The sequence below is a fragment of the Emydura macquarii genome, unplaced genomic scaffold, assembly GCF_026122565.2.
Source record: "Emydura macquarii macquarii isolate MOO-44397 ecotype Brisbane River unplaced genomic scaffold, CSIRO-AGI_Emac_v2 contig_2452, whole genome shotgun sequence".
Taxonomy (NCBI): Eukaryota; Metazoa; Chordata; order Testudines; family Chelidae; genus Emydura; species Emydura macquarii.
This window is the reverse complement of record NW_027132589.1, coordinates 1,707,174-1,728,330: the sequence shown is the minus strand read 5'-3', so window position 1 is coordinate 1,728,330 and position 21,157 is coordinate 1,707,174. Positions and strand designations below refer to the sequence as shown.

The window sequence follows — 21,157 nt, the reverse complement described above, 5'->3', positions numbered from 1 at the left end:
TTTGGATCTCTGGCCCCCACCTCCTCGTCTGCTTTCCAGCAGCAGCCTCTGGCTGTTGCAAGCTACAGATTTCTCTGGCTATGATATTAGTTTGGAAAGGGAGGAAAGATGACAGTGAGCGGGGCGGGGGGAGGGGGGATTCCATTACGTTACATTTTCTTCTGTCATATTCTTGTCACCGCTGGCTTTCTAAATATTATTTGTATGTCATGGCCAAACGCTGCCAGCCGGGCAGCTCTGGGGGGAAAGCATGCGCCTGGCCTCGCTCACTGGTCCTTGGCCGGTCAGAAGTCGGAAGCTGTCGAGAGCAGACCCCGGCGAGTCTGGCTCTGTTATGCACCTGTCCTCACTGCTTTTGCGGGTGGGCCCCTTCTGTGCATGCTCGCCTAGCAAGCCGTGGTTGACTTCAGCGGCGAGCGAGAGGGGGCGTCATGATCCCTGCCCTGGCCATCAAGCCGGTGCTCCGGACGGAGCCCAATTCGCTCTTTTGGTCAGTAGAAGGCTTCTACTGCTGGGTCACTAAAGGGGATGTCGTGTGTGTGGGGGGGGGGGGGGGAGGGCTGAAACCGGTCCGTGCTCGCTGCCCAGAGATCTCTCCGAGGGCTGAAATAGTCGCTAGCGCTATGAGATCAGGCTGACCTTTTCCGCTCTCTGTCCCGGAGTGGCTGGGTGGGTGGGTCGGTCGGTCAGCCAGACACACACCCACCCACCAGCTGCGTGGAAATGATGTTCACTAGAATACTGTAGTGACGGAAAAGCCCCTGGCTCGGCCAGCGGCGCTGCATTAGTGGGTGGAATTACCAAAAACTTGGTAACTGACTAGAAGTCAGAAGGGAAACACAGCTGCAAAGCAAGGGAGCGCCCCAGAGAGAGAGAGCGAGAGCCCGTGTCGGTGTCTCTTTCTGTGTCAAGCAGCGAGAGTCCTGTGACACTTTAAAGACTAACACCGTTATTTGGGATAAGCTTTGGTGGGCAGAAACCCACTTCCTGGGATGCAAAAATACTGTGTGGAAATACTTGCACGGGCGTTTTCCCTGTTCATCGATCGCTCGTGAGAGTTTCTTTCCTTTTAGGCTCTTTTCAGTCTACATCCATTTTTAGCTCGAGTCAGTCAGTATGTGTGTCAGTGGACAGACATATCGTGCTTGTGCAGACTGTTACACACCGCTTCAGATAACGTACAGCAGGTACCCCGGGTGGGGCTCCACAGCTAGTGTCTGGTCGGCGGGTATCCATTTAGAGGTGGAGGCAACGTGTTTGTAGAGATTTGTCTCGTCTGTGGCTATTATAATATTAGGTCAGACATGGGTCTGGGTTTTGAAAGAGATCTGGCGTGTGCTTGGGAATTCGCCTCCTATGCATGCACACACAGTGCCTCTATCCAGCTAAACTAGTGGTGGCGGAGGTTTTCAAAGCGGTGCCGGGGATGTCGTGTCCCCGTCCCCCCCCGGACCCAGGTGTGCACACATGCCCTTCTGTACTCCACTCTCTGGTTCGCAGAGGCACACGCACGCGCCGGTGTAGCTACATGCTGGGTACACGCGTCTGGCTGGGTGCACGTGTACTTCCCCCCCCCCCCCACTCCCCCCTACGCGCTGCCTCTCCGGGTGCAGGCACGTGTGCATGCAGTGAGTGATGGAGCTGAATGGCAGGGCCTTCCCCGACCCATCCTGCCGGTAAGCGCCCCCCCGCCAGCGGCGGCGGCGGCGGCGGCTGGGCCTTGGGAAGATGAACTTTCTCTCTCCCCTGCAGCCGCCGCCGCCAAGCCGAGCCGCCCGGCCCAGCCCACGCCCCAGGCTGCAGCGGGGCGGTGGGGGGAGAAGGCAGCGTCTGCGGGGCGGCGGCTGGGTTTTAATCGCTGGGTTTGACCCGCGGGCATCTCTTTCTCTCTCTCTCCCTCCCCCTGTAAGTTGGCGCCCGGGCGTGTGCAGCGAGCAGCGGGCGGCGGCGGCGGGCTGGGCGAGGTGCGGGGCATGAACCTGGAGGGCAGCGAGTGCGGGATGAGCTCGGTGAGCTGCGGCAACGGCAAGCTCCGCCAGTGGCTGATTGACCAGATCGACAGCGGCAAGTACCCGGGCCTGGTGTGGGAGAACGACGACAAGAGCATCTTCCGCATCCCCTGGAAGCACGCCGGCAAGCAGGACTACAACCGGGAGGAGGATGCGGCCCTCTTCAAGGTAGGGGGGCGGCCCGCGCCTCTTGCGGGCAGCGGCGGGGTGCACGGGGGGGGGGGGATTGAGGCCTTGGAAAGAAGCCGGGGCTGGGGGTGACGGACGGGCTGGCTCCTGTCTGAGTGGGAGAATTCCTGCCCTGCGGGGTCCTCGTGTGTTTAAAGCCCCGCACTCGCCCCCCTCCCCCCCACGCTCCCGGCAGAAGTTTCTCTGGGCTCAGCCATCAGCAGCGCCGTGAACTCCAGCCGGGGTCTAGCAAGGAAAACCTGGGCTGGGGGATGTCCGCTCTGCCCGCCGAGCTCCCTTCGGCCGGCACCCACCGAGTCCCCGGCTCGCACCGGTGAAGCCACTGGGAGTTTCTGCCACTGGCTTCAGCGGGGGCCGTGCTGGAGTCGGACACGCCTAGTGCCTTCCTTTTCCAGAGGCATCGGCTGGGGTTGTTACCTGCAGCCAGGCTGGACAGTTTCTCCCCGACTCAAGGCAGTTCATTGCTTTCCGCAGCGAGGGTTGCCAGCTTCCCTATGGGACACTTTCCCCTCCCCCTTCCTCCTCCAGCTGTAATGCTAAACATCTGTATGGTTGAAGAACGTTATTTCTGCATCCACCGTGTCACTTTTCTTCTTTCTCTTCTTGCTTTCACAATGGGTTTTTATCACCTTAACAAGAAACCACCTCGCATATACTTTAGCACAAACCCATAGGGAATAAATTCTCTCTCACACTCAAGTGCAGTTTCAGTTTTTGTGATTGTATACCTATAGTCTGATTTCTTTCTCTCTTTCTTTTTGATCATTTAAAACGTTTTCAGGCTTGGGCTCTTTTTAAAGGAAAGTTCAGAGAGGGCATTGATAAACCAGACCCCCCGACTTGGAAGACAAGGTTACGGTGTGCTTTGAACAAGAGTAATGACTTTGAAGAACTGGTTGAGAGAAGCCAGCTGGATATTTCTGATCCATATAAAGTGTACAGAATCGTGCCAGAAGGAGCTAAAAAAGGTAGGCCTTCTTAGATATTATATACATTTAAAGTCTCATTTTCCAGTGTGCAAAAACTAAAGAGATGACCAATGTGCAGCAAATTACTTAAGTTTCATGTATAAAGAGACAGTCACCCATGTCAGACTTTGTAGCAACATGAATACAATAACAAGATGTACAATACTCGAAGATGTCTTATTTGAATAAAATTCCCTTTGACTTACATTAGAGATTTTGCCTGAAAAAGAACTAAGAGCGTTTGAATCTTAGCATTTGGGAAAAAAACGCCCCTTTGTTGGAGCTACAAGCATTGCTGTATGTAAATCAGTGGATGAATTAATCTTGGGTGTACATCCTCTTTTTCAATTTTGAATACAGTGATGCCTGTCTTAAGCGACCACTCAAAAGATAGGCAAAAAATAAGTGTTGCTTAATGGAAGTGGACTTCAAATAATGGTGGAGGAGAACTGAGTAGATTGTGCCTGACTTTATGAGTAGATTGTGCCTGACTACTCCAGGAGTGAGCAAGCTTAGAAGAGTGCTTTATCCTCTCCAGCCCTCTTTGCCTCTGCATAGCAATCAAGCACCGTCACAGTCTGGCACTCCCCTGCGCCCCTACTTTGCTAGAAGCCCCAGACACGCAAGGCACCCCAAAAAGGGCACAGAGGAGGCAGAGCCATCACTCATCTCTCCTATGCACTTGCCATCAGAGCTGGAGGGGCACACAAAGACAATATGCTGCACGCCCTGAAGGGGTGTGAGCAGGAGGTGCGCTTCCTTCATGCACTGAGAAGCTCTGGGAGACAAAATCTCTCCCAGAGGAAGGTGGTGTGGCGCTGCACCACTCCAAGTGTGGGCCAGTGTCTATAAAGCACAGTTGAGCCCCATGTTTGGGGATGATTAAGAATCTCTTAAGAGAGGAGATTACTTATTAAGGATGGTCTCTTCTTGTATAGGTTTCTCTGCAGTAGATCATTTTTAGGTTTCCTTAAGATCTGGTTAGTAACTTTGTTTTTATCCCTATCACGTATATAGGAGCAAAGCAACTCAGCCTAGAGGATCAACAAATAATTATGAACCATCAGTACACAATGACTTCTCCTTACACTTCACTACAGGCTCAGGTACAGTATCAGTCATGTGTTATTTTTTTAGCTTGTTTGTTGGGTGCCTACTGAGCTAATTTTTGCAAGACCGTATTATACTACAAGTCTTTCTGTTCTGGTCTACCACAATTTAGTTCTGCTGGGAAAAATACTTTTTTTTAATGAGAAATCTGGAAGCAATGTTTTCATCATGTGAAATCACAGGGCAGCTGATCCATCTGGGATTTTTTAAAATGTGAATTACAGCTCTGTTTTGTTAGATTTTTTTTTTTTTTTTTTGTAAAAATGGATGTATTGTTGACATACTTCTGGTGCCAGAACTTGAACATATAATGAAACATTGCTGTTCTGAAGCACGGTTTTGCAACAGTGCTCCAGTTGCCTATTATAATTTTGTCATGTTTATTGTTTACACCAATGGTGACATGCAGCTCATCTGAAAGCCTCCTTCTCATGGCAAAATATCACCCAGTTTGTCTGCATGATTCTTCTATCTACAAGAATTACAGGAGAACAAATAACAAAAGGTCTCATGCAGAGCTCAAGAAATTCTTACTAATATGGGAGATTATGTGAAAGGCTGCATCAGTTCTGATTACTGCCAAATAAAATAATGTCTCCTTAAACTGAACAGGTGTCGAACTACATGGTACCTCATGAACGTAACTGGAGAGATTTTGCCTCGGAACAGCCGCACCCTGACATCCCCTACCAATGTCCAAGTGTTCCTTTTGCAGCTCGCAGTCACCACTGGCAAAGTCCTGCTTGTGAAAATGGTAAGAACATCTCCCTTGGAGTCAATTACTTGCTCATCTGAAGAGACAATATGTGACCACCATAAAAGGACCACAGATTTCATGTTCATTATTTGTGGCTTCAGTGACATCAGTATTGATGACCTGATTTTCAGAAGTTCTGAGCATATTTCAATGACAGCTGCAGGTGATCAGCACCTCTGAACATCATCTATCTTGACACTTATTACTATTATTTTATTTTATTTATTCTACTGATGTGCCTACGAACCTTGGCAATATGAGATATTATGACTAACCCTAAGCATTCAAAAATTATGAGTCAGGGCCCCCCAGATATATGGTTTTTACATGAATATGTAGATAATTTTTTATTTGCCTTCTGATTTTTTGAGTCTTTATAGTTCATATTTTTCACATGTTTCTCCACAACTATGTAGGTTAGTAACTTACTTTTTTTCTTAAATGAAAGCTGAGGTTCTCACATAATCATAGCATTCCAGGATCTGGGGCTTTGAGAACTATACTAAGTATTATGAGGGTTGGCAACACTGAAATCTGAGCACCCGTGAAACATGTGAGGTAGGGAAGTCTTTACCTTATGTGGGGAACTGAGCTACACAGAGATTAAGTGACTTATTCCATGTCACACAGGAGGTCTGTAGAAGAGCTGAAAATTGAGTCCAGATTTCCTGAGTTGCAGTCTCCATCTCCTGAGTTGCATCTCTTGAGTTGCAGACCATCCATTGTGCCATGTATGACTGCGGATCAGACCCTCAAAGGATATATGCTCATTTCAGTACACAGGGATTTGTTCTATAAGTACAGCTCCCCACACATCCATATGAGAAGAATCTTGCAAAAAGTAGAAATCCATAGTCCAAGATGAGATGAAAGTGATGTAAGGAAGGAATACTTAAAAGCACACAGGATATTAGAACTACAAAATGCAGTCCTTTAATGGTTTCAGTGCAGTGAAATAAACTTCTGTTTTCCCTTGTCTACTGACAACTGAACACTCTACATACAGACAATTGGACACATGAGCTATTTAGCTGAAATTTTTATAAATTATGCCCTCATTTACATGCCACGGAATGGTTACTTCAATGGGGTAGTGAATGTAGGTTTTGGCCCTTATGAACTTATTGAATTTATCTGAATAGAAATACTTATTTTGAAGTGAAGTGCTATAAACTCTTAGATACTATGGTAAAGACTACTCTAGAAAATGGCAAGACAGAGAATAAAAGAAACATGACATTTTCTAATACTAGAAAGAAGACCATAATTATAATTTTTCTTTGGAAAATGTATCTGTTCCCCTTTTTCTGTTGATTACCTGATAGAATCTTAGCATATACATCTTTTAAAAATCACTGATATTTTTCCTTTGGTTTTTTGTTAGTAACCTTGAACATTGTGTCATGCTTTAGTAAAAGTATTGCTTTTCCTGGTTTTGATTTCATTCCTTCAACTCCCAGTCTTACGCTTATCATTACAGCTGTTATTTAAAAAGTCAGTGCTCCAAAGTATCATTGGATCTTCCTGGGTCAGTTAGGACCTGATCCTGCATTTCCTGAGGTCATTGGGAGTTCTGGGGACACAAGAAATGCAGGGCCTTCTATCTCTGTGGCTTAAAAAGAAAATGATTAAACCCCCAATTCAGCAAAGCATTTAAACCTGTGCTTAATGGGCCAAGGGTATGTGAGTATATGCTTAAAGTTAAGCACATGCTTAAGTGCTTTCCTGTATAGGGATGGATGTAAACAAATTCTCAAATGTTTTCCTGTCTCAGGATCTAAGTGTTTCATTGAGCTTGCATCAGAGAATTGGGCAATAGTGGCTTACTCACTGGAGTGTCTTGTTTGTCAACAGGCACTCACTTATGCCCTTGGCATCGATTAAAAAGTGAACTAGCTCTGGGAAGAGTCTAATCTGTCCGTGGGAAGAATAGCATATCTTACCTGCCTCGTAAATATTGTGCTTAACCCAGAACTGATGTAAAGCCCTTTGAAGTCAATGGAAAGATTCCCGGTGATTTCAAGGGACTTTGTATCAGGTGTTATTACATTTCAGTTTGCCCCAGTATTCTCTCACTCACAGGAAGGGATAGCATGGGAAAGGACTAATGTTGGCCATAGTATGAAAACTCTAATATTCTACTGCAAGAGAATCTCTTTTACTTATAATTACCTTCTTTATTTAATACAATTAAAGATATAATGACTTTGAATATTTGAGTTGCCTTTGATTAAACCCCTTAAGAAATGTGAGAGTAAATGGATTATTTTTCATCAGCCTCTAAGAACACCATTATCTAGTTAAAATGCAGATTATTTCTATGAGAGAATAATGTGTACTGCTATGGTTAGGTAAGGGAGAATCTGAAATTCTAAGAGAACAACATATAAAGACCCAAATAATTAAAATTCTAGGTAACCTCTTGAGTGGATTCTATGGTTAAAATGTTCTAGTCAAGGGGAAATAGATTTTATAGAGCAGGAACTTGGAAACTCCCACATGCATAGCTGTGAACTCTAATTTTGCTCTTGGGTTTTAGGTAGCTAGATATCATTTGACTTTTGTTTGTGAAAACAGGTTGTCAGGTGACTGGAACCTTTTATGCTTGTGCACCATCTGAGTCACAGACTCCTGGCATCCCAATAGAGCCAAGCATAAGGTCTGGTGAAGCTCTTGCACTATCCGGTAAGTCTATAACACCAGACTCTCCTGATGAACCATACTGGAGCTCTCCTTATCACTTTCCAAGTATATGTTTTTCTCTGCTATAGTGACTTCTTTTGTGAGTGAAAGTGACGTTTCCTTACCAAATGATTTCTGCGCATCTACACTTAGGCCCCAGTTCAGCAAGATTTATAAACACATGCAGAATTTTAAGCAGTTGAGTAGTCCCATTGAGAGCTGTAACTCAGATTGAAGTCAATGGGACCATTTGTGTGCTTAAAGTTACACACATGCTTAAGTACTTTGCTCGTTCTGGGCCTTGGGCTATGTATACACTGACGGCGGCAAAGTCACCGCCGTCAGATCGACTTATCTGGATCGACTGAGCAGTCAGTGAAGACCCGCACAGTCGATCCAGAAGTCGACGCTGTTAATCCACCCCCGCAAGTGGCGTAGTGCTATGTCGATGGGAACGTGGTTCTCGTCGTCGCAGTGCAGTGAAGACGGCGCACAGAAGAGAAGCAGAGCAGTCGACGGGAGTTACGCAAGTTTTCTGCGTAGTTTGCGTAACTGCCGTCGACTGCTGCCGTATCGCTGGGGTAAGTGTAGACCAGGCCTTAGTAACTTCTTGGTTGTTCCTCAGTGAGTCATCAGATAGGACAACTGCTGACGGGGGAAGTAGATTCTTCTTTAGTTCACCACATGGCCATATTGCTTTGGGATACAGAGGCCTATAGTTTATTTTTTTTACCTGGACAGTTTCCTTCATGGAAAAATACTATTCCTTTGTTTGACATTTTGTCCTTTAGATACTTGTCTGTCTTCTCTATTGACTACATCAGGACTGGTAGTGTTTGTTTATCCTCGATAAAATAAAACCTGTTGTGGTGGAGATGGCACTTTCACGCTCTGAAAGGAAATCTGTTCAGCCACTTCTGTAGCCGTTCAGACTCAAGGGTGCTTTTTAAATTCTTTATGTGGAAACATATCAGCTTGTTTGTTTTTTAAACTATCAATGGAAATTAAATGGATACATTGACAATACAACATTAAGGGTGAGGCTTGGCTGGCAGACTTAAGCATGTGCCTAAGTGCTCTTCTGGAGCTGGGCTGCTGTCCTGAATGGTGCTTCTGAATTTGAACAGCCCTGCACTTACTCTTCTGAGTTGAGTGACCCCTTTAAAACTATGCCTAAGATTTCAAATATAATTTTGTTTTATTTCAGCCAAAACCCACTTCCATTAGGCAACTGATTGCATTTTTGCAAATCTTGTGGGTAGTTGCTTGACATGCTTATATACAACATCTTGAGAGAAGCACAGCTATTTTCTGATGTATCTAGGAGAACTTACTGAGACTGGTCCTTAATTCCAATGTAAACCTGAAACATAAAGACACTTTTTTTCCTGTTAATGAAAATATGCAGCTTCCCAGGCATTAATTTCTAGCATATTTTCTGCTGTCTGCATCAGTTCCCACTCCAGTGGTGTTGGAGTTTGTACTTCCGCTGCCTACGTATTTTATTATTTCAATTCAATCAATGTTTTTTCTCTAATACAGGGCTAAATTCTGAAAGATACTGAGTGTTAGAAGTTACAGGTGCATAGCACCTTGCAAGATCTGGTCCCTTGGCCTTAATAGTATAGCGATGTAATGTAAAATACTCACATTATTGAACAGCAGTAATTTTTTTAAAATATACTTACAGACTGTCGACTGCACATCTGTCTATATTACCGAGAAATACTGGTGAAAGAGATGACGACTTCAAGTCCTGAAGGCTGTAGGATATCTCATGCCCAAAGTTATGAGGTCAGCAGCCTGGATCAAGTTATCTTCCCCTATCCAGAAGATAATGGCCAGAGGAAAAACATAGAAAAATTACTGAGCCACTTGGAACGGGGAGTAATACTCTGGATGGCGCCTGATGGGCTTTATGCTAAGAGACTTTGTCAAAGCAGGATCTACTGGGATGGACCTCTGGCGTTATGCAGTGACAGGCCGAACAAACTGGAAAGGGAGCAGACATGCAAACTTTTTGATACTCAGCAATTTTTAGCAGGTAATTCTCAATTTAGGTTACATGTTGTCTATATAAATGTCACCAAATCACTGTCATTATGGTTCCAGGGGGCACTATTAAAGGGCTCTTTGCACTTAATTACTCCCACCAAAGTGGTTGGGAGATGCAGGTGCTCAGCAGCTCTCTGGATGTGGCTCTATATATAGGTGTTAGGAAAATACAGCCTCGGAATAGTGTTTAATTTGTATGTTACCATGGTTAGTTCTGCCATTGAAAGTGATAGGAACCACTCCTATTCAGTTGAGGACAAGGTAAGGCCTGTGTCACTTTATGCTGGTGGGAGGAACCCAACAAAATAGTCTGCCTTAATATTGGATAGCAGATGAGACCACATTCTGATTTTGGATCCACTGATGTAAATTTGAATCACTCCATTGTCTTCAGTTGATTTACTCCTGACTTACCCTGGTGTGAGTCTGAAATCTGACCCAGAGTGTTTAAATATTGACAAACATTAATCCCAGCAGATATTTTTTTAAATCTCTGTTTTGGTGTGTGTGTTTCTGTCCATTTGTCTTTCTGTCTGTGTTTAAACAAATACTCTGGAAAATATTTATTTGGAAAATAAACTCTGACTTTCAACAATCATCCTATTAACTAGTGGCACAGGGCAAGACTGTAACTCGCCCAACGCACCTGCAAAAGTGAATAAGATGTTTTAAGGCACCCCCTCAAACCGCTGCACTGGTAATTTGTATATAGCAGTATGGAGGGGGAAACAGCCTCATAGAGATACTCCTCCTCTGGGAAGGGAGTGGGTGGAGACTTGGCTCCAATTTCCAAGATGCTGTACTTGTAAGCTAGTGCAGAGGGGTGAGCAATCTTCTCCAGGTAAAGGTGTGAACACAGATTATTTTCCCTCCCCTGGAGTAAGGGGAGAATCAGGGCAGCACAATTATATGCTGCCCCTTACTTAGGGCTTGTGGCAGAGCTAAAGTTGAGCTCTGAAGTTTTAGAGAGGCACCATCTCCCTTCGGTGTAGAACACCTTACTGCATTTCAGACATACACATTGGTAGAAGTTACAGGTTCCTAGAGAAATAATGCAATGCTTTTAAAAAAATACCCAAAATGAACCACTACCTTCAAAACTACCTTCATTTTCCAGGCTTTGATGTGCCATCATAGCAAATTTATCAAGCAGCATATGCATTTAAATACACATCTGAAGAGGATATGAAAATTGACAGTTTAAAAGGGGAATTTGAGCTAATTTATGGGGTTACAACTTCTATTGTATGCTAATTGTAAGATATATCATTATGCCTGCAATCATGTGCCTGGAAGTCCCTTTTTCTTTTTCAGATGCCACTTTAGGTTTAATTTGGCTCTTCAAAGCCATTCACAGGATGTGTGGCAGTATCTTTTTAGAAGCCTATTCCCAAAGATTTAACTTAAGCCCATCTTTCTAAGCTACGTGTGTGCAAATGCACATACAAACACATGGGCACAATTGCATGCTTAATTTGTGCGCAGTTACCACAACTGTGTATGCAAATTGAAGTGTAACTTGTTCAGATAGCCAGGTAGCTTCTTAAGTGACTATTTTGCCATGCCCACCCCGGAGCTGCATATTAATTTTGGTTAGTGAGCTCCCAAATTAAGTGCACCGTTGGGCGCAGACAATCAGAAAATCAGACCCTTAGTGGATGGAAACACTGCAGACTTCTACGAATAGATGCACGTCCCAAAGACTTCACAGAAGGCAGGTGCAGAGCCAGGGCTGTGGCTTATCACTGATACGGCTGCATGCCAGTGCAGGGATATGCCCATACAGGTCTCGCTGCAAGATTGGATAAACCTTATGATTCTGACACATAGTATAAGGGTGACCAGATTCTAACTTCTGGGTTATTTATGGCGAGAACTGAGTGATGAATTTAGCAAACCAGGAGAGGGAGAGAATGGGAAGAAGGCTCAAAGACTGGAGTAGGAGAAGGGGCATTAAGGAGGTGGGCATGGGTGGAGCGTAGGCAGTTGGAGCTGGAATATAAGGAAATGAGGCCTGTAAAAGCCTGACAGTCAAAGTCTAAATTTGACCCAGAAGGTGAGAGGGAGCCAGTGGGGCTATTTGAGGAGTGAAATGACAAGCACAGAGCAGTAAGAGGACCTCAAGTACATGCTTTCATGCATTTGGAAGAGCAGCGAGTCGACTCTTTCATAGGGAGGATCACTTCTTACTACTGAGACCCTCCATGGGCCCACTCTCTTCTCTATCCCATTCCTTCCCTGGGACAATTGTGCTGCAGTACTTTGAGAACCACTGAAGCTGAGTGAAATTCTGTGACAGCGGAGGAGTGGGGATGGAGTTCTTTCCCCAATAGTAACACTGGGTTGGCCCCAGACTCCTCCTGCCCTCTTTTATGACATGTGAAAGCAGAACTGGATTGATCAGACTGAAGAACTGAAAATCTCCCCCTCCGCTCCTAGAAGGTTGTGAGCATTTTTAGAGTTTGTGGGAAACAGAAATTGTTGATTGGAAATAGACAGAGAGAGAACATTACCTACTTTTTTGTTTAAGGCAAACTGTACTCTATTTATCATTAATTATTAATTTATCATTAATAATTACAATTTATTATTCAATAGAACCTAGAGGCCTCAGTTGAGACAAGGGCCCTGTTGTTCTGGGCACTGAGTATTTACACAGAGTAAGAAACAGTCCCTGCCCCAAAGAGCATTCAATCGGAGTAGAGAAGACAAGCAAATTGTGGGAGAAAGGAAGTGTTCTTATCCCCATTTTACAGAGGGGGGGAGGGGGAAGTCAGGCATGGAGAGATTTTATGACTTGCCCAAGATCTCATGGGAATTGAGCCTACCTCTCCTGAATCCCAGTATCAGACCTTAACCACAAGCCCAGCCTTTCTCTCTGCTATGTACAGTGCCCCATCAAAATAGTATATTAATTTTAAAATTATTTTATGATTGATTTCCTTTTGAAAGGTGTCCCAAAGTCATGAACCACATTCCAGAGCATTATTAGCGCTTTGTAAGTCAAGTGCATAAAAATACCTCATGTAAAGCAAACTATAGTATGGATGTTGAAATAAAGCTGTGGTTTTCTTCTTTCAATTCAATTAAATGTTATTAATTTTATGGCACCACTGGGTAATGTATTTTAACTTAAATGGAACCCTCTTGTAAACATCTCCCCCCCCCCAACCGGGAATAATTTGGCTACTAATATAAATAATATTTATATATTTGAGAGGCAGTATTGCCTAGTAGCTAGAGCACTGGACCGGGATTCAGGAGGCCTGGGTTCTTTCCTGACTCTGCCACTGTCCTGCTGAGTGACCTTGCACAATTTCGTTCCCCTTTCTCAGTGTCCCCATCTGTAAAACGGGGATGATACTGATCTCCTTTGTAAAGTGTTTGGAGATCTACGGCTTAAAAGTGCTGTATAAAAGCATGGTGGCTAGGATGGCTAAAAATAATAACGTTAGACGCGGACTCTTCAAGCATGCTGGGGGCCCTGGGGACCTCTGTGCGTTGCTAGCACACGCCGCCTCATCTAAGACTGCTCTTTTTAGTCCTGCTAGTGCGAGCATGTCTGCCTGAGCTGTCATCACACCTCAGACTGCAATGTAGACATACCCTTTGAGAAAGAGCACATGAGATCTCTGGGAGCCTGGCTCCTGTAGCAGAACCAAAAGGAAAACCTTTCAGAAAATAGGTGATCTGAACTAATGACATTCCTGTGGATCCATGACCTGGGTAGGACAGACAGACACTGACTTGGCTCTGTTTGGGCCTGCTCCTGTTCCCACTGTGGTCAGTTGGAGTTTTGCCATTGTCTTAAGCGGGAGTAGGGTCCAAACCTTACAAAAGTGTAGCAGCTGCATTGTAAGTCAGTACTGAGATTCACCATCTACGTTCTAATGAACAGTCCGTCTTCTAATATTAAGTCATCACAAATGATGGTCACGGAATAGTAGCTTGAAGTCAAAGTTTAAACCCTTCTGTTACTTAAACTGTTCTCAGTTCTACTTTTAAGGGCAACAGGTCCTCCTACAACATCTTGGCAACATTGCTTTTGAAAGAAGCCGTACAAGGTGACTTACAGAGCATGATCCCTGGTGAAATGTATGTGGGGATAGGAGGAACTTAAACTGGCACAGTTCAAGAATCCTGAAGATGGTTTCTGTTGTTAAGCCAAACATAAATATGAATCCGAAAAAATCCCAATTGCGCTTCATATGAAGTTACTCAAAATGCAATACAAATAGAGTAATTGGAATCTCTTAACTGGACACATTTTTCAGCTGTTGGTCCCTTGCTAATACTTATCTGTGTTCTCTCCCTGATCTGTGCCAAAGTCTCCAAAATCACTTTTCTCTGCTGATATCTCTCCTTTCTACCAGCCTCGCTTTCTTTTTGCTAGCCCCTATCATCACTTTTGCCAATTGTCCAATAGAAACTCTTCATCAATCCTGTAGTCTGCTATTCAGCTCCAAAGTCCTTCTCTATTACTCTGGAACTCAGCTGTCTGTGGTGAGGATTTTCTGAACATAGCCTTTCTGTTTTCAGAACTGCAAGCTTTTGCCCACCACGGACGTCCATTGCCTAGATTCCAGGTTGCTCTGTGTTTTGGAGAGGAATTTCCAGACCCACAAAGGCAGAGGAAGCTAATTACAGCTCATGTAAGTATGATTTATTCAATTTCTTAGTTTAAAGCTAATAGCATGTGAATCTGCCAGGCAGCCTTCTCATCCTCTCATCAGTAAGCTGTGAGGGAGGCAGTATAGCCTAGTGGATAGGGCACTGGATTGGGAGAACTGGGTTCAATTCCCAGCTCTGCCACTAGCCTGCTGGGTGGCCTTGGGCAAGCCATGTCCCTTCCTGTGCCTTAGTTTCCCCACCTATAAAAATGGGGATAAGAAGACTGACCTCCTTTGTAGTGCACTTTGAGATCTACTGCTTGAAAGCACTTTATAGGAGCGACGATTATTATTAGCTAAATGGAACAGTTTGACCTGCATAGTGTCAGCCATGTGATGCTAGTAAGCAGAGCCTTGCATATAATATGATTACATGGCTGCCAAAGCTGACGCATTATTGTGGATTCTTTTAAAATTGCCCCATAACTGTGCTCCAGAATCTAAGCTTGCTCACAGATCCCTCTCCCTTCCTGACCTCTGGTGTCTGTACTGCAAAATGCCATAGGCAGACGGAGGCAGACTTTACTGCCTGGGTTACTCTTGCTTCACAGCTTGGCAGTGATCTTTTTAACTATGTGCCTTGACTATACTGCACACTTTTACATTTGTTTCCTTGCAGTGGTGCAGCTGCACCAGTGTGAGCAATAGTGGAGACTGGGATCAGCCACATTACACACTGTGTCTTAAAAATTGATCTCCACAAAGGAGATGTACTCATGGACTTCACATGGTCTCCCTGCTTATACTAGTGGCAGGATTTAGTTTATTGCCGTTATTTCCTAGGTGGGAGAATATTGATGTTTACTTTTATAAGTCACCCGGATGCTAAGGTGGTGGGCTCCCAATAGATTGTTATAATAAAATAATTACCTTCCCTTAACTAATTATGTGACTTTTTTACCACTATCGGCCTGGCCACGCATTGCCCTGGGATTCCCCTGGGTGAATTACAGCTTTCAAGTTCCGTTTGCTGTCCTACCCAGACATCCGCTGCACGAATGTTCCCATGGCCTGGTCAGCTTTTTCTCCCATTCAGAGATACTCTAACAGATGTGCCACGCAACCCAGACATTAGCAACCCTGGATCTTAAGATTGCTGGGGAGTGTCAGACTAGGAATACAGTGGAGTAATTGTTCCAGCAAAGATCAGGCGTATCATTGGACTACAAGCCCCCTCAATCCCTACTGAGGCCCCCAATAGTACAAATTCCCTCCTACGTCTCCACCATCCATAACACCTCCCGCTTCCCAAATACTCCCTCCCTCCTCCACTCTGCCTTCCAAATTTCTGTTCCCCTTCAAAGCACCCGTTCCTCATTTCTTCAAACATATTCTTCCCCCACTCCTTCCACACACAAAGACTTTCCTGTGAGCCTGTGCCCTCTGCCCCCTGGTACCTCTCAGTGAGTTTGTTCTGTTCTCCAGTGCCCTGCCCCATACCTGAACCTTGGTGTGCTGCTGGGCAGGGGACTGGCAGCTCAGTCTCTTCTCTGGAGTTGGCTCAACCCCTACTTTGGGTCCCCCTGTTCTGCACTTGCAACTGGTGGTGTCCATGCAGGGACGTGTCTAAACATTTAGAGGATCTCAGGGTGGGGGGAGGGACTCGGCCGTGCACAAAACTCTTCTCAGAACATATTTGTTCCCCATTTATAAGTCTCAAGTTTTTTTATCCTAGGAGTCAAACTTAAGTATTTAACTAAAGCACTGTGCAAAGCTGGGGCCCTTGTGGCTAGTGAGACAAGCGAAATGAGTAGTGCCTTTCAAATGTTGCACCAAAGCTTGGCTATATTAGACCAGTGCAGTGCTGAACAGATACCATTAGGAATGAATGGAAATACCATAATATTTACATTTAGAAATGTTAGTTTTCAGCCATCTAGCTAAGCATTGCAAGTCACAGACTTGGACTCAGAATAAGGGACAGATTTTTAAAGCTAAGCATGTGAAATGGTGTGCCTTTGGCAGTGCCTAATTTAGCCATGGAAAACTTGATATGGGCACATGCAAATCAGGCATCACATGTACATATGGACTAGCTGACAGGGTGCATTTACAAACGCATGCTTTATGCAGTGAGTATTTGTAGGCATAAACTGAGTATGTGCGAAAGTATGCGTGCAGCTAGCTTTAAAAATTTGGAGTCGAAGCTCTAAGTAAAGGCAGATCTCAGTGAGAATAAAATGCATTTTCTTTCCATTTTGGTATGTAGAAGTGTTTTCTCTTGCCTTTAACATCTTTTTATTGTTGAGTAAATAGCTAATATGAATGATATGGAACATGTTGTCACGTCTCAATAACATTTTTGTCTGTTGTTAAGGTTGAGCCAATGTTTGCAAGGCAGCTGTATTACTTTGCTCAACAAAACAGTGGACATTTTCTGAGAGGCTATGATTTACCAGAACATGTCACCAGTCCAGAGGATTACCACAGATCGATTCGCCATTCCTCCATTCAAGAATAAATTCCTCAGAAGGAGAGTGTTTAAGGCTTTGTAAAGATGATGTATATTGGAAGACCAGAGCTGGATCACATTTTGGAGCTCCAAATCACAGCTGGATTTATCCAGGAAAACAAAGTCTCAGAGATTGGAAAATGAACTAGAGCAACAATATTGTACAATAGAAATGATGGGTCTTCAAGATTCGGATGGTACATCTCACGTAGATTCTGCGGTTGCTGGGGATAACTGTGAAAACTGACAAAATGTTTGCTATGTTTACATTTGTTTAAACATTCTCCATGGTTTGAGGATGACTTCTTGCTGAAGACTTAAATTCAGAGTTTACAATGTTATGATATTTGCAGAGCTATTTATTTGTGATGACAAATCTCAGGGCAAGAAAACATATTGGCAGTATTCCCAGCACAAAGCTGCAGCTACTGTGGGAAAGATGGCACACAAGTGGCCTAGGCATCCATAAATGTTATGTTGTGAATAGCTACATATGTAAGGGGTTAAGAATTTAGATTGCTAAGTGTGGTAAACTTTTTTATGCCTATATTCTTCTATGAAAGTTTCAGTGTGTATTTTTAAAAAAAAATCCAATCCTAATGAGATATATATTTTTAATGCCTGACATTTCTCTTCACAGTGAATTTTGTTGCTATCACTGTTGCGACTGGGTTGATACCCATGGCAGCACTTACAGGAGTTGTCTAGATGGTATATTTGGGGTAGTATATTGTGAAGGGTGGCCATTTAACATTGCAAAGTCAGCAGGCAAAATTGATGCTTCTCTCCAACAACCTCTAGATCTGGGAGTTTTTGCTCTCTGTGTTGCAGGTGGGACCACTAACTTGAATTCTAGAGCCTAGAATAAAACAGGTTTTTGAGAAAATAACTTTGTAATCTTTGATAATTATTCTTTCATATATGGTTATTTTTGGTGGTCATTTTCACTGGCACGTATAAGTAGCGTGAAATAGATTTCCAAGGTACATTTGTGTAAATTTCGTAAATATTCACAAAAAAAGGATTGTTGACTTACACAAGGTCAAATCCTGCTCTGGCTGTGCACCTACAGTTCCCTTCCTTGTGTACTGAAGTCACTGGGAGTGGGTGTCCAAAAAGCAAACTTTGGCCCATAGTATTAATAGAGTTGGGAATATCTGTCCTAACTTTTGTTTTAAAAAGTAAAAAGAAGTGTGACTTCAGGAGATTTATAACTCTTAATACTGAGGTGTTGATTATTTGCTTGCATATGCAAATGAACTTGGAACTCCTTTGTATGGCAAAGAGAGAGAGATCTATCAATATGGGGGGCGGGTTGTGTTTGTGTGTGTAAGTGAAATTCTATGGTCTGTTATGCAGAAGGTCAGACTAGATGATCATAATGGTTCTTTCTGACCTTAAGATCTGTGAATTTATATTTCTCATGCCGCCAGAATGATCCTCTCCACAGTTAGAAATACACTTCGCTTGAATTTCTAGCTAGAACAAAATTGTATATGGTCTGACAGCAGACTCACATTCCAGGGAACTTTAATTTATACATCTTAAAGATGCATACTATTTTGGGATATATTATCCCTACTTTTTCTCCCCTCCTATAAGGCCAGTTTATCAGTTCATTTTGTTTTAATGTTCTTCATTACTTGCAATGTCTTTCCTGACTTACATGTTCTTAGGGGAATACCCTATTTCATGGACATTCAAAGCTCTGCTTTAGTCAGCCTCCAACCCTTTTTAAATTGCACACTTCTACATATATTTTAGTCCAGACCTGCAACCATGCTGCATGCATAGCTTCAGTTGAAATCAATGGGACTTTTGTGTGCAGGACTGCAGCCATGAACTGATAAACAGTATTTGATGTGGTTTTAACTTTTCCTAATAGTCAGTGCTTCATCAAGTCCTGGACCCCACTAATTCAGGTTTGGTAGACCAGATGTGTTGTTTTCTGAGGTGGGATAGTCCTTAAGGCCTACTCCTGCATTGCCATCTCAGGCAAGAGGGCCAGTGAAGTCAGCGGGAGGTTTGTTTATGTGAAGATTGCAGAAACAGACCACAAGAAAGGAAGCTTGAAATATGAAAACATTCAGTATATTAGTTCACTTAGCAAAACATTGAACAATGTGTATTTTTCCTGTGCTGAATTGTAGACATTGTAAGGAATAAATATAATTGAGGGCCAGATTCTGCTCTTGGATGCCTGGAGCACCCAAGGGCTTCAGAACTTGGACTTTGAGGTCTTCTATGGCTTATGTGAAATCCTGATTCTTAAAATCAAGCCAGGGTGGTGTCTACTTTCAGTATCACTGCATATTGGAAAGATATTGAACTATTTGTCCAGTTCCTCAAGTTTGATTTGGAACATCCTATTTTCAGGAAGATATTACTAAATTCCTCAGGAAAAAAATAAAAGGTTGTAAGTTAGTTATGTTGGCCCTTGACCCGGCTCCCATGGAAATAGAAAATGAAAATCCCATTGACTTTCAGTAGGAATCAGATGATGCCTTATGGGAGCAAAGAATGGCATGGACTGTTAAGTGATCAGTTTTAACCCTTCTGGCATGTGAGGGGAGTTTCAGATTGTTCCAGCAAGAGTATAAAGACCAAGGCTTCATAAGCTTATATGTTTTAGAATAAAGGCTACAGAAACACTGAAAGTTTGTAGATTCATTTACAAATTACATTTATTTTTTGCTCGTAGATATTTTAGGATAGGTTAGTGTCATGTTAGTCTAAAAGCCTACTGTGTTGAACTACTTATTGTTTTTTAATGTGGTACCTAAGCGGGGAATTGCAAGGATATAATGAGGCAGCTTCTCAAAATGTGTCCCAGGATTTACCAATTATAGCCATGGAGAGAGGAACTTTCCAGATTTACACAGATTTTACCAACCCATTGGTAATGATGGCCAACAGTTCACAGATTCATTGCAGGCACCTTAGCAGTGCTGTTATGTTGCTGCCCTAATTCAGCTAAGTATGGAAGCTCTTGGTTTGAGCATGTGCTTAAGTTCACTCCTATTAAGAAAAGCACTGGAGTGCATGCCTAACTCTAGTGCTTTGCTGAATTAGGGTCTAGAGATTGAGGTGTGAGTGAGAGAAAGAGAGAGGGAGGAAGAGTTGGGGTAGGACCAAAGGGAGATGGTCAAATTAAACAATAGGAACTCTCCTAGCGGAGCAACGGCATTATACTCATCAGCCCAAATCAAGAGAAGAGTCTGTAAACTCTGCAAGAGAACTAGTAACTTTTTTAGGAAGGAGAAATCATCTATTTCTTTGTGTTGAATCTTCTACCATACAAAGTCAAAGGTACATTGAGCTTGGCTTTGGAAGTAGCTTTTAATTATAATCCCCTCAAGTGTAAAGTTAGTGCTGTTGAAGAAGAGATTAAAAATACAAACAAACCAGCATCCGATAAGAAGTTGAATGTGATATCAAGTAGGACTGTCCATAAATTCTGACCTAATTGAGTACCCTATTTATAGTGTAGGAAAGCCTCCAGGTGAAAATTTATTTAACCCAAACAAAAAGCCAGAAACATCTATTTATGAAAAATAAGCAATGAACATATAGAATGGTACCATGCATTACATTGTAAATTGATTTTTAAATACTGTATTTGACTTTTGTGACATCCTGCTATTGTTCCAAATAACCAATGGATAAATAAAATGGGAAAAAAAACCACGCAAAACATTTTCTCTGATGAAATGTTTTTACCCTGTCACTAGTATGAGAGCATTTGAATTACTTCCTACTTCTGTTAAATTCTGTTTATAGCTTCTGAAGTCTACTTCCTTCCTGGTAGGATTTCAGTGGTATTATATCTCAAATGTTTTACTTCTGGCAAGACTGAAAAGCTTGATCTGTGTTTTAAATGGATTCCACTGTAATTTGTCAATGTTGTAATCTCATTCTAATATATAAACTTTGCTACAACTGTATGTGATCTCTTGTAAGACCTTCATGTCCAAATCCCACAAATTATTTGCTTTTTAAAAAATTTGGCTTAGTCTCACTTTGTGAAGTGGTTCAGTCTATTGTTAATGAGCTTTTTAACACTTGAGGGGATGTAGGTTAACCAGAAATGAGAAAATATATTTTAAGCAAAGTACAAAGGAAGAGGGTTTGTGGAAAAAACACAGGATTCACGTGAAAACCCCCATGCTTTGTACGTATGCTGTTTACATCAGCATTTGTCAGCAAAGTGGAGGTGGGGAAACACCATTCTCATCACAGAGCTTTCAGGAAAAAGTAAAACATTC

General features: G+C 43.1%; 1 protein-coding gene across 1 annotated transcript; it reads left to right on the top strand.

The window, feature by feature from the left end:
• The first annotated feature begins 1,958 nt into the window (after nt 1–1,958).
• IRF4 (interferon regulatory factor 4) lies at nt 1,959–20,823 on the top strand. Its single transcript, XM_067562596.1, has 8 exons — nt 1,959–2,177; nt 2,980–3,166; nt 4,184–4,272; nt 4,889–5,030; nt 7,611–7,718; nt 9,406–9,759; nt 14,310–14,422; nt 16,758–20,823. Exons 1-8 carry the CDS (start codon nt 1,974–1,976, stop codon nt 16,899–16,901), a joined length of 1,341 nt encoding a protein of 446 aa, XP_067418697.1. The 5' UTR covers nt 1,959–1,973; the 3' UTR covers nt 16,902–20,823.
• Nucleotides 20,824–21,157: the final 334 nt, after the last annotated feature.